Genomic DNA, 13,754 nt, shown 5'->3' on the forward strand with positions numbered 1-13,754 from the left:
TGAACAATCTCAATTGTAGATAATTTGAATTATCTTCCTGCTCCGCAGGTTTATAAAGAAAGTATTCCTCTCAGCTGAGTCATTTCAAGTCAAGTGTTTGTTAAATGCCTAAAGCAGGCAGCATGAATATTCCCAGTCATCGGCTTCTGCAAAATTAAGTGTTCTCACATTTAAAAAAAATAAAACATTTAGCACTTTGGGCTGCAGAAGCAAGCCTTCCACATGTTAAATTAGCTGTAATCAATGTAGCAGTTCCTTCAGTCTACAAATAATTACCATGTCCATCGTGCATGACTTTCAAAAACACCAGCAAGAGGCTACTAGATACAGGAATTGTTCTGTGGGCTTTTGACAAAGCCCAACAATAATTAAGTTATTTTCCTTACATTATCATTCAGGAAGTTAAATGCTTGTCCTAGCTTGGGTTGGGGGGCATTACTCCACTTCCCTTTCCTCAGTCTTTAATATTAGCCCCTTATGTGCAGACAGTAACTTGTCTTTGTAACTTTCCATTGTATTACATGTTTCTGAAATATTGGAAAGGGAAAAAGAAATGATACAGATGTTTTATTTATTTGGGACAAGAGGCAAAGTACCTTTAAAATGAAGGTTGATCATTATGGAAGGGAATGTAATCCCTTCCGAAAAGGATTACTGACATTATATAACATTCTTGCCTGCAGCAGCAAGGCAACGTACCAGAAAAACCTGCAAAAAACTTTATAAACCAAGCTGCTTACTCTCTACCATGTATCCATCATCCAGATTTTCATAACATTACCACTTTTTTCCAATTCAGCGGCATTGGGAATGCTAAAGGCAACCACAAGTATCACACAGAAGATAGACAGAAGCAGACTCTCCTGCTTTTCAGTTCTTATGCCTCAACAGATTGCCACTTCATTTGTTATAACAATAAATAACATAACCCAGGGATCTCTAATTTTTCAACAGCTTTATTGAACTTGAGAGCTTGAACATCTGAATGTGTGCCTGAGATTTAGGGAATTTAAAGGTTATCTCTTTTTTAGAAGAAATGAGGGATGACTCAGTAAAAAAAAATGCCATCATATTTGTCCCGGTTTGAAGAAGAAACCACAGGACTAGGCTTTTCTGGTTTTGCTTTTATTTAAAAGTAACACATGTACTTACCATGAGCAACTTTTAACTGCAGGTTTGTGTCAAGCATATCTGCTCTTTCCACCTCCTACTGTATCTGCATGAAATTAACTACTAGGGAGTTTTTTGGTGTGTTTTTTTAATAGAGGTAGGCTGTGAGTTTCCAGTCTGAGCAAGTTAACATTCTAAATGAAATAAAATTTCAAAAGGTACAACCTTAGTTTGCCCTGGCTACCTCTTAAAGAAACTATGCTTTCCTCCAATATTCATAAACTGTAAAGAGAAAGAAAAGAAGAAGAGGTGAGGGGAAACCAATACCTGTACTTGGTCACCATTTTCTTCATATCCACTTTGATTGTGAGATGTTCCCTCCTACAGTTGACATCTGACATTTTCACATCTGAAACAGTATGATTTGAATCATGCTGACTATTGGAGGAATCTACTTTTTTCCTGAATTCCCCTTCTTTCCTTACTCTTTCCTTCGGTTTGTTTTTAAAAGATCTCAGATCACCATCCGTTTTGGCAGAGTTAACGCAAGCATCGCAGCCCTTCTTTGAACTGTATTTAACAGGTACTTCAACGTGCCCTTCTTCAGTCCGTCTCGTTCTTCCACTGCTAAAGTAATCTAACTCTTTGCTATTCCGGGCACCCTTAGAAGAACCATATTTCTGGTCTTCCTGCTTCATGTACTTCTGAGCTCTATCGTCTGAAAAAGGCTTTTCCCCATCCAGATGCCTGCGCCGTTTGTGGCTGTACTCATAGGCTATCTTTGTGACAGAACCCTCCGAGTACTCCCTTTCAGCCGACCGGTGGGACAGGGCACCCAGATTTCTTTGCTCCTCCTTTTCTTGGTAGGGTGGAAAAGAACGTTCTTGCTTCCACTTGGAATTTCTTGCTACTTCTCCACCGTCATACCTCTCCATTTCTTTAGCCCTTTTAGACGTGTGCCCATATTCTCTGTAATCGTGATCTTCAGGATACCTGTGTTGACATAAAGCAATTTACACTTGCACTAGAGAAGAAAGCGAGAACTTATATGTGCAGAATGTTGGACAGCAGAATGCGTGGCAAGTTAACCCATAATCCCTCACGCCAAGGTACAGATGTGCAGGGGCTCTTAAGAGGGAAACATTATCCTTTCATACTCTAGCCATCAACACGATTTACTTAAAAGACAAATACTTCACTACTACCAGTCGCCCATAATTAAACTACAAAGTGGCCAACGTGTTTCAAGGTGGATCTCTTCAACTATAATGAAAACAGACTTTCACTTGAGGCTTTACACCACAATACCCAGGTTTTAATTATTTTATTCCTATACCTCTTCTGTAAAGAGCTCCTTGCCGTAAATTCATCAGAAACTCTTCTGGGTGACTGACCATACTTCTCTTCATGTAACCTCTGGTGCCTCAAGTCATCTTCATGCCATTTTCTTTCAAGTTTACATGGAGCCCCTAACGGTCTATGAAAAGGTTTCATTCCTTTTTCATCTCCAGTGACTTTGTAGTGGTCAAACATGTATCTATCTTCTATTTTGTGTTGGTAAAAGGGACGATCATGCTCTTTATATGGTATTTCCAAGTATTTTGGTGGTAACTGGCATCTCCTATTGCTTTCAGTTCTTTCAGATGAATGTGTTCTGTAGGGCTTATGACTGTAAGAATCTTCCATGGGAATTCTTTTCAGGTTTGGTGAAGGTGACCTACGTTCATATATTCTCTGGTGGTTATTTCTATGAGGTGCAAACCTGGAATTGCTTTGTCCATATTTCTCATCTTCTGTTCTCCAAGGCATAGGTTTCTTTGGGTCCTTACGAAAGCTTTTATATTCACAGTCATAATTAATATGAGCATGTCTTTGTCTATGATGCTCTGGACTCCTAAATGCTGGAGATAAGGACCTAAAGCAAAAACAAAAACCACTTTGAGTAGTCCCATGAAATTGAATCAACCTCTTAATGAGAACATCTATCCCCAAGGGCACTACAGTTTAGTACATCATTTTGATCAACTGGTAGAAAAAAATTAAAAACAAGCCATGATATCCAAAATGTCATTTGCCTGGCTAGAGTACCAAGCTTACTTTGACTCTTAAACGTTTTCATAGTAGAAATACCCACTCAAAATAGCAGTGAGTCAACCATTTTTCTCTTTGCATTTTTTCATTTAAGAGTAAAAATAATTTCATACATATGAAGTTTCTACTACATTGAAAACAACTGTTAGACACATATTCACACTTCTCAAATATTCCCTATCTTTTCCAGTGCCAAGAGAAAAAAGGGGAAGGAAAAAAGCATATACAGAAATGCCAAAAAAAGAGAAAAAAGAAAAAATTCATGTTTCCTTTGCATGCCATAACAACCCAAAAAACTGACTGAAAAAAATGCTAAAATATCCTATTTAAAATGTCACACAGGTAGGCTTTTTCCTGCAGAGAAGACTGAGTTTGAGAAAGATGTTGTCACCATTTTGTGTAATTGTATGTACACATACATACATGCATACCTATGCACTTCCACACTTATTGCAGCTTTTGCTATTCAAAATTCAATTGCTAAGTTCCACTCAATTGCATCACTCTACATTTTCACCTACAGTTACAAAACCAAAAGCAACCTGCTAGGAGTTTTTAGCCCAAATCTCCTTAAAAAAAAAAACCAAAACACAAGCCACTAGCAAGAGCCAGAAAGTAATCTCAGATACAACAGTTTGCTTGAATTTAAGCATTTACTGTACACTCTTGATACATTTTTCTGTTCTTATTAAAGGATGTAAGTTGAAAAAATTCAAGGGAGTCCCTTCCTTTGTACACATATTGCAAATGTACAATCTGATATAACTATTTGCTCCGTTTCCGCAAATGAGTTTGAACTGAAAACGACAGATCTTCATATATAATCACTAACTTCCAATAGCATCCATCCTGCTGCTGCCTCCCTGTGTCGTTCTGGTTAAGGCTTGCATTTTAATGAGAGGTGGGGCATTCCTCCCTGCCTTTCAGTCAAAAGGCATATTCACAACTATCACAAATATAGAAAGAGAACACACAGATAGTTTTTCTCTTTCTAAAAACAAAGGAAAAAAAAACCACATTTGCCTGTATTATCCAACAGAATTCCTTGGTCATCACATGTTAATTAGTCTGTTTAGAAAAGCAACCCAAACCCAGCAACAAAGTAATTTCATATTACACACTAATAGCTACTAGTTTTAACACCTCATCTTTGCACTTGCCTCCTGAAAATTAAAAAAGTAACTAACAGCATGAAGTAACCTGGATGCTATTCTGGTGACATAAATGAATGACACACACTACTAGGCTAGTGGCCAAAGAGAAGGGCACCAACTCCCATGTTTTCAGTTCACTTTATGCTGCAAGGCATATCTAACTGTGCTGAAGATCAATGTGCAGGTCAGCCCCAAAGGCTCAGAAAGCCTGAGGTGTTTGAACTAAGAAGTTGTTTTTTAAGAGTCAACCTGGCCCTCCCCGTAGACCAAGAAGCAAAACAGGAGCGAGCTACAGACATGAAGTGCACCAGATGGTGTTGGAGTAAAATTAATCTTAACTAGTTTGGTTGGATTTTGTCCTTAAGGTAGTTCCAAGTCCCAAAACATGCAAGCTGAACGAGGTTCTTGGCAGACAGCAAGACCTTAACACCTCCATCTTAAAACAGATAAACAAATCCATATTAATAAAATTGTGAGTTGGAAAAAAACTGCAGAAGCCTTTCCATTTGGAAAACAAATTATAATTTATAGAATGCACTTAACGAATTGCACCTCTGGATGCAATTTTTGTTGTCTTATGCAAGTTTTAAGACTGAATTAAAAATCCTTATATTTCAGACCTACATTTCAGAACACAAGTTACAGGTAAATATTTACCTTGGTTTCCATCGTGGTGATCTCGATCTAGATCTTGTCATCTTCTCTCACGTGTTTATGTGAGTTTCTTGAAGCTGTAAAAACAATACAATTTACTAGTCTGATAATAGAATTGCACTACAAATTACAATAGGGAGAGTTGTTTTTAATAAGTGTAATATTTGGTGCTTCAAGGTTGGAGTGAGGCATATTTTTAGGATGACTTACTTTTACCTCTAATTCCCATTTTAAGGCAAGTAACTTTTTTCCTAATTGCTGATCTTAGAACATGGCTTAATTTCTTTATAAAGGTTTAAATATTTGACCATTGCTCCCTTTTTTTCCCCCCTCTATTTTCTAATTCTGTCTATTCGCTCTGTTTTTAAATGTTAATGTCACAACCAAGCTGCAGCAATTGAAAAGAAGTTGTATGTTAGTATGCACTGAATGCTATACATGATAGTGAGGGGAGAGACAGCCAACTTTAAAATCAAGTCTACAAAGAAAAACGTTTCTGCATTGAGTTACATTCTGGATATCATATATACTGAGCTTCAAATTTGTAATATACACTGATATTTTTCTGTGGTTACAGGCCTCCTGTAAGCTTTAACTGCTCCATCAAGTCTCAACTGTTATATCATCACACACTTCACCCAAATAAAACCACGTACTTTTCATTTTTGTACTGAACTTGATAATCACCTATGACCTAGACACACATTTAAATATACAGTGGATTCACTATGACAGAAACAACTGCTCCTGAATCCTGGAAGTAGCTCTGGCCATCTCTTCTCATAACAGCTATGGAAGAATGAGAAAAATATCAGTGCAATCTACCCTTCTTGCTCTTCTTTGCAAAACACACTAGAAACTTGGAAAACAAGTGATAAAAGGACATACAAACTCAACAGTAATGTAATCGGTCAACAGCAATGGAACTGATTATTCATTATTTAGCAAACACAAGGATTAAAGCAGAGCGAAATTATCAGGTAATAACTAGTTAAAAGTTGGAATTTGGACCACATGCCCATGTCTACGGCTCCTAACTATAACAAAATGCTGTAAAGGCCAGAAATATAAATAGATCCAAAACCAGATCCACCAACAGCTCTGAAATTAATGAACAACCAGTCACTTCAAACTGGAAGAATACGCCCAGGTCAATGTGACTCTATACATGCTCTGGTATTTTCTGCAAGTATTTGCTCACAGACACTCATGGAGACAGAAAACTTGTCTGGACTGGTCAAGCATGGCCTTTGTGACACTTCCAGTGCTCAAATCTTTTACTTGATCAACTAAAATTGAAAGGGAAGAAAAACCAGCAACCTTTAAGGCACACAAGAAACCTGGAAAAGTAGGTATGCACCCACATGCCTGACCCATCGTTTCATAACCCCCCCTACCCCCCATTCAAATAAAATATTATCCCTTGCTCTATCTGATTTCTTGTATGATTAGATCATGACTAAACCAGCAGTATCTTAGAGGAGAAGGTACAGCATACTTCTGCTGCCTACCACCACAGGTGGACGTCAGACAAGCCATCTACTACACTTCAGAGTGATTCTGGAAACATTCACTTCCTGCTCGTTAAGTTGCACCATAAGCTAACCAGACAACTATTTGCAAGACATAGCAACAGCACAGTTCTGGAAAAAACTCTCTTGAATTTTTTTTTTTTTAAAAATCTCAGAAGTCTCTTGTTTACCATAATTCACTCTGCAACGAGTTTTTGCATGTGACAAGGCAAGAAGTTGTAAGAAGTGTTTCAAGGAAAAGTGAAGCAAGAAAACCCAAACAACCCTGAAATACCCCAAAGACAATATAGAATATCTGTTCTCTGAACTCTCAAATATGAAGTTAGCATTGCCTCTTAGACCCTAAAGGCATATATCCGAGGACTGCACAGGATGAATTAACTTCAGGCCCTTTGCTAACTCTAAGATCATACTAGCCAACTTTAAGTATGATGCTCCAATGCCAACTGGAGCTCCAATTACTCAATTTTTCAAAGAAAATTAATATTGTGACTAAAGTATTTTCCTATTTCTCACCCATAAAAAACACACACCTTACCAAACTGACCAGTATTTCAGAACCAAAACACACACTCCCTGACCAATATATTTCAAAAAGAGGTGCATGTCCCACAAGCTTGGAAGATTCACTACTACCCTCTTTGCCTGCAAACTTTAAAAAGTTTTACATGCCATTCAAATTCTTTCTTTTTATCTTCCCTTCAGTTCTGAACTTTATCCTTCATTTTCAAGTGAGTATGTAAGCACCAAAAAGACAAAAGTACCATTAAATCCCACCCAACCATCATACAGAACCTGATCTGCCAGGATCTCTCATCGCAAACCGATCAAGCTAGAAACTGAACATACAAAATGAAAGATTCCTTATTCTTTCGAGACTGGCTAAACAATTGTTCTAAAAGCATGAGAAGGACTGTGACAGCATGTTCTAGATCTTGCCTTAGGATAAAGAGACTAGTGTAATTTCCAATGTAGACACTCCTTTTGTTTAGTGGAAAAAAAGCATTCATTTGTTTCACTCGCTGCCTGAAAAATGACCCACGCAATATGATTTCCTCACAGCAAGAGTCAAGATGCAATATGCAGCATACAAAGGCAGCAGACACTCCACCCCATACAAGATTCCCAGTGTAATACCAGAATCACAAATTAATTTATACAGAGTTTCTAAGCACATTGCTAAAGTCAAGCTTAAATCATCTCATCTAGACCAGCAACGTGGTTCCATACCAAAAGCAAGCTTTCCAAAGGATGATCCCAGGTGACAAGCCTACCTCCAGCAGAATTACTCAAATCAAGTGAAGACCCTATGGCTCCCAAGTCAGCCATCCAGGTGCTTCTGAAAGGCCAGGTCACATTGGAGCAGAGGTACCAGGACCTGCTATGCTTTGGGTTCTGAATTTCACCAAGTGCTCCTGCTGTACTTTATGGGATACTGTCACTATGAAAACATGAAGAACTACTTTTTTAACTAGGAAGCAATATTATTAGGTTCATAGTGTTCCTTGCGTTTGTTGTGTTACAACAATAAGTGACTCACTGGAGGAGTTATAAGTAACTGTGCGTAGATAGTTTTTAAATATTAATGGAAATCCCATCTTTTGTTTTCTTTTCCTTGACTTTTGGAATTGAAATCAGACAACTTGCCTCTCAGAGGAAACAGCCTCAAGCCTGCTGCTGGCTCTCCTTTGATTCTACCCTTGAGAGATCAGTGCTTTGACAAGTACAAAATTCTTGTAGTATCTATCCACTACAAACCTGAAAGGAGTATCTCAAGAGAATTAACTTGAAAATGACCAGAAATTCCATGGGGTGTGTCAACCTGAACACACATTCTTTCCGAAAGGCTATAAATTTTTAACAACTTGTTCTCCTGAACAGAAAAATCTTCAGTCTCCTTGATTTTTCTCCAGCATGAAGTACAAGAAATCACAAATGACTGCAATGATCTAGCTGAACGGAGGGGAACTGGAGCTCTCTTCCTAATGCAAAGTCCTCCACAACAGCAAGCCCCAAACAGCTAAAACCTTGCAGATAGAGCACAGACCGAGTAGAAGGAGTTAACTCTCCTGTAAACAGACCATAAATACATGGACTGCTTTACATGCCTTTTGGGTGCCTTCTATCATATACAACAGATCATGGAAGAAATCCTATGCAGGACACGCAAAGGACAGGTCAACAGCAGTAGTGCTTTCCATCAGGAAGCTGCTCTTCAATTGCCATTTCACCTGTGGCGAAGGGAGACATTACTCCTCACCCCTTTGTAAGGGATTGCCCAACTACCCTTGCCACTGCCTCTCAAATCTTCTAGAGAAGGAAGGAATAAGCAAGTCTTTCAACAGGTTGGGTCACACAGCAGAGAGGCAGACAGACACTGACCCTGGCTGCTAAAACTACCTAGCTCAATATTCTCTCACTCTGCCCCAAAAGATAAGGAGCAGCTGCAAGCTTTTCATCGACTGTCTTCTAGGCGGGGGATCAATTGGAAGCGGCGAGGGACACGCCGAAGCATGTATTGGTGCAGTGTCTGTCAAGAAAGAGAAACCAGGAATTGAGAGTCTCAACACGAAGACAGGCAAGTATTTGACAGAAATACAATCAAATTAAAAGCTCAGCTGCAATCCAGACTTGAGGAAAAAAAAAAAAAAGAAAAGATCTTGAAGCGTGCAATACACGAAGCCACCTACCCTATCCTTAAGTGAAAAGTATAGAAATGGCAAATTTTCTAGTAGGTAAGTTAAAGTAGCTGATTCAAAGGCTGTCCCACATGGCTCCCACCCCATATGCTGTCCAGGCAGGACACAAGTCTGGCATGTTCCTGCCCATTCAGCTTCCAGGCAAATCTTATCACCTCCAGCAGCAAATTCCCAGGAAAGAGCAAAAGAATGGAGAAATATCTCCCAGCAAACTGGCCTGAACATTTCTGAACCTGCAGCAGGACTTCACATCTCCTTTAGCCAATGCTTCCCAAACTGGCTCGGGTACCATCACCACAGGCAGAGGCTCCCAGTGCTCCATTAGGCCATGCATGCACCCATTTCCCCCTGGTTTTTCTACTAAACACCTTCAAACTCAAAACCACAGCTCACAACCAGCACCTTCATCCACCATCCCAAGTCCTGCCACGGCTGGAGGAAGGATGTCATGGAACATGCAACACAACCCTGCTCCATGCTCCAGCATGGCTGCCCCAGCACCCAAGAGGTGCCTGGAGCTGAGTTACAGCTCTGCCAGGCCCAGAGGGGTGACGCCTAACTCAAGGCACGTCGCCTCAGGGCGGGACACATGTGACAGGTTTGAAAACTATGAGCTAGAACAGCTCTTTAAGTCAAGGACATACACCCCAGCTGAGGCAAATGAAACTCAGCTGAGGGATTTCTAAACCATTCCCTCTTTTAGTCAACACTGCAGGTGATAGATCAATGCAAATGACAGATGCAAATTTCCATCCTCTGCTTCCTCACAGCTCTCCAATATTCAATTCACTTTTTGATTACAGATCTCTTCTCCTCAGCTTCCTTCACTCTCAGAGCACCTTCCACATCTCCAGGGTTATGCTTTGAGTCTCCAAAATGTTTTGTAGCAGGTCTGGTGGCACCACCCTCAGCCTGAGTTCTCACCACCAACACCATGAGGGAGATGACAGGGTCACTTATTCCTTTCACATACACACACCCTCCCCATTTTTCCTTCTTGCCGTGCTATATTTACCAGATTTCCTCATCTGGTCCACAGCATCTCCCCAGGCAGTTGTGACAGCACAGCTGGGAACTGTAGGCAGCACCATGAGCCTGCACCCCTGCCAAATGGAAGGGCCGTGAAGGGCCTGGAAGACAAATCATATGAAGAACGGCTGAAGGAGCTGGGACTGTTTAGTATGATGAAGAGGAGGCTGAGGGGAGACCTCATCACTCTCTACAACTACTTGAAAGGACACTGTAGAGAGGTTGGTGCTGGTCTCTTCTCACAGGTAATTAACGACAGAACAAGAGGGAACGGCTTCAAGCTCCAACAGGGTAGGTTTAGACTGAACATTAAGAAGGAATTTTTCACAGAAAGAGTGGTCGGGCATTGGAATAGGCTGCCCAGGGAGGTGGTTGAGTCACCATCCCTGGATGTGTTTAAGGGACATTTAGATGGGGTACTGAGGGATATGGTGTAGGGGAGGACTATGTAGAGTAGGGTGGATGGTTGGACTCGATGATCCCAAGGGTCTCTTCCAACCTGAATGATTCTATGATTCTACGATTCAAATGTGCCACAACCCAAGGAGCACGGCAAGCACCGATGCTCCTGCTCATCTGCCAAGAGACAGGGCCTCCCCAGCACTAGAAACACCCCTCCAGCCTCCCAAAACCACAGCCACTGCGGCTTTAGAGAACTTTTTGTCCTCCTCCCCCTCAGCGTTGTCCTTTTGCTTTGGCACAAGCTGGGGAAGGCAGGCTTTTACACAGGTTATATCCCAAAGACCATGAATAGACAACCAGGTCTCATGCTAGTGAGGCAACCATCTCACACAGGGGCAGCAAGTGGGCATCACTCTCCTCTGCTCATTACACAGAACAAATAGCTATAGATATAAAAATGATTGTTCCCCCTTACACTCACACTAGCGTGGAGACCTACTACAGAACGTACAGGCCTAGCTGGAACATACTGTATTTCTTAATGGGCCAGTAAACAAATTTTAAGCAATTCCTAGGGGTACACAGAAAGTATTCCCCTGTCCCCGTGTATTTGAGCAAAAGAATAAAAATAACTGTGTAGATCTATTGAGCGTGTAACTTAAGCTCAGTGTGCTCTCATTTAAAACCAACCCATTTAATGGCACTAATTAGCAGGCGATGCCTCACCTTTGCAGAAAAACAGATTACAATGCCAACTTGGAAAGGCTTAGCAGGATAAATCTGTATCACATAATAAATTGGGTATTTCACTCTCAAATAAGCACTTTTTTTTTTTACACAAAGAAAGCATAACCCATAAACAGATCAGTAAGCCATTTCTGTAATGCACTGAATCAGAGGCCTTTAATACCCACCTATTGCAGAGCCTTAAATGTCACAGCACCATCCCCAGCCGCTTCTGCCTACCTACCAGTTTCTACAGGGATGCCAGAAGCATGTTAAATCCGCTCCTGTCTGAGTCCCAGAGACAAACCACAACAACTTCCTTCCTACTGAAAGCTTTCCGATGTGTACAAACTGTAATGGAGACCTTCGCTTTTTCACCTTAAGTCACAAAAACACCAGAAAAACCAAAAAAACCCACCCTTATTTATTCAGAATCGGCCATGCCATGTAGCAGTGCTGCCAGGAGGCCAGGAAGTCCAGGCTGCCTTCCCCAGCCACGCCGAAGAAATGAGCCCTCGCTGGAAGACACCCAACACATTTCCTCCCGTCCTCATAGATTGCAAGCGCCTGCTGCCACCTGAGAGGAAAAGCAGACCTAACTGTGTGCAACCACACTGCTAGCCAGCTTGCTGCGACACCAACCCAGCCTACGTTACCTCCTGACAGGTGAACACCCACAAGGCAAGACTGCGCCGAAATCAAGCCCATCTCATCAGAGCGCAGGCGGAAGGAGAGTTGGTTTGATCACTCTTACAAAAGCGGTGGCAGAAATACCAGTTATTTTGCTGAAGGCAGATGTGGAGGAGTGCATGGACAGTCATTAAGACAGACAGCTGTTTATCAGTATAACAGGGTGTGCCTCTAAAGGAAGTTAATTAATTTCAGCTCACCTCATCAACACCAATATTAAAAAAAAAAAAAAAATCACCAGAAAAATCCTCATGGCTTCTGATTACTCCTTCAGAGTGGAAAGATGAAAACAAGGGGAAAGACTTAGTCATCCGTGTTCTCTGCCCCTCTCTGCCCAGCCCTGTGTCTCACAGCCTGCCACAACGTGGCTTCCGTCACCAGAGATCCTTCCATGCCTTTTGCATGCTCCTTCCCCTCCCTTCCTGGCATCCTCTTCCATGCTCTTCCTCCAGCCGTCCACACCCAACAAAACTTTCACACAAGATTCACTTTTCCTTGAGGTCCACAAACACACCAGGTAAGCAGGTAATTAAAATCTCCCAGCAATTTAAGCAGCCTTTGTTTTAAACCCTTGCAATTCAGGAACCTAAACTATATTTACAAGTAACTTGGAGGCATTTAAGAACTGCAATAAAAATTAGGTGTTGCTGTTCTGGATGGAGCCGAGTCAAGCGAGGAGACTGCTATCGCTGATTCCTCCTGAGACATCACCGCCCCTTCAGATGCATGCAGGTAATTGTGCATAACCAATTAAACCAGTCGAAGAAAGGTGAGAAAGCACAGATTAGGTCAAATCAGCACCAACTCATCTTGCTTTGGTTTGCCTCGATCCTGAAAATCTATTTTTCAGGGTAAAGCTAAACCAAAGATGCAGCGAAATGAAGATGTGATGGCTAAACAAAACCTGTACTGTTTTAAAGTTATTCTAAACGGACAAACCGGTGCAAATCTGTCTGCAGCCGTTCCCAAATTCCTCGGGAGAGGGGCTGCTGGTGTTCATGCCTTGCTCACCTCCGAGAGAGACGCTGTCCTTAGAGGAACGGCCGGCAGCCACCCCGGCCCGGCTCTGCCCGGCGGCTCCACAGCAACGCGGGTTTTCTGGAAGGCTCAGGACGGCGGGGGCACGGCGATGACAGCCCCGCGGCACCCCTCGTCTCACCCTGGCCCTCCCCGGCCCCGCCGAGTGCGGGAGCCACACGCACCGGCCCGCGGAACACACGGGCAGAGACGCGGCGGGGGTCGGACGGGAGGCCACCCCAGGCACTGGTAGATATAAGGTGGGTCCCGCAGGATCCCCGCGGACCTCCCGTCCCCGCTGCCGCCGGCCGACACCTCCCCGGTCACCGCGACGAACGGAAGCGGCGTCTCTCTCTCACACACCCCCCTCCACACACACCGCCTCCCGCGGTGGGCGCGGCGGAGCCCCTGGGGCCCTGCCCGGCCCACTCCTTCCCGGCCGCCGGGGTGGGGGATAGGCCCGCTGAGGGACAATGACCGCCGTCCCCAGGCCCTGAGCACCCGGCTCCCCTGCCCGCGGCACCGGCCAAGCTCCCGCCCCACCGTCCCTCCTCAACGCCGGGCCCCGACCAGGCCCCACCGAGGCCGTGAGGAGGCCGCCGCCGCCAGCCCCCAACACTCACCGCCAGCGGGGCCGCTTTCCGCCGCCT

General features: G+C 42.8%; 1 protein-coding gene across 2 annotated transcripts in view; it reads right to left on the reverse strand.

Moving 5' to 3' along the window:
* Positions 1–13,754, reverse strand: part of LOC106898841 (chromosome unknown open reading frame, human CXorf23) — a 35,903-nt gene extending 22,149 nt beyond the window's left edge. For both annotated transcript variants that reach the window (XR_001413981.1, XM_014960350.1), the window contains exons 1-4: positions 13,728–13,754; positions 5,013–5,086; positions 2,447–3,025; positions 1,438–2,103 (exon numbers count right to left, since the gene is read on the reverse strand). Coding sequence is in view for 1 of the 2 variants with exons in the window: in XM_014960350.1 (XP_014815836.1) it covers positions 1,438–2,103; positions 2,447–3,025; positions 5,013–5,053 (1,286 nt within the window). In the remaining variant the exon portion in view is untranslated. The remainder of the gene's footprint in view (positions 1–1,437; positions 2,104–2,446; positions 3,026–5,012; positions 5,087–13,727) is intronic.

This window comes from Calidris pugnax, unplaced genomic scaffold (genome assembly GCF_001431845.1).
Source record: "Calidris pugnax isolate Ruff unplaced genomic scaffold, ASM143184v1 scaffold188, whole genome shotgun sequence".
In the NCBI taxonomy this organism is placed as follows: domain Eukaryota; kingdom Metazoa; phylum Chordata; class Aves; order Charadriiformes; family Scolopacidae; genus Calidris; species Calidris pugnax.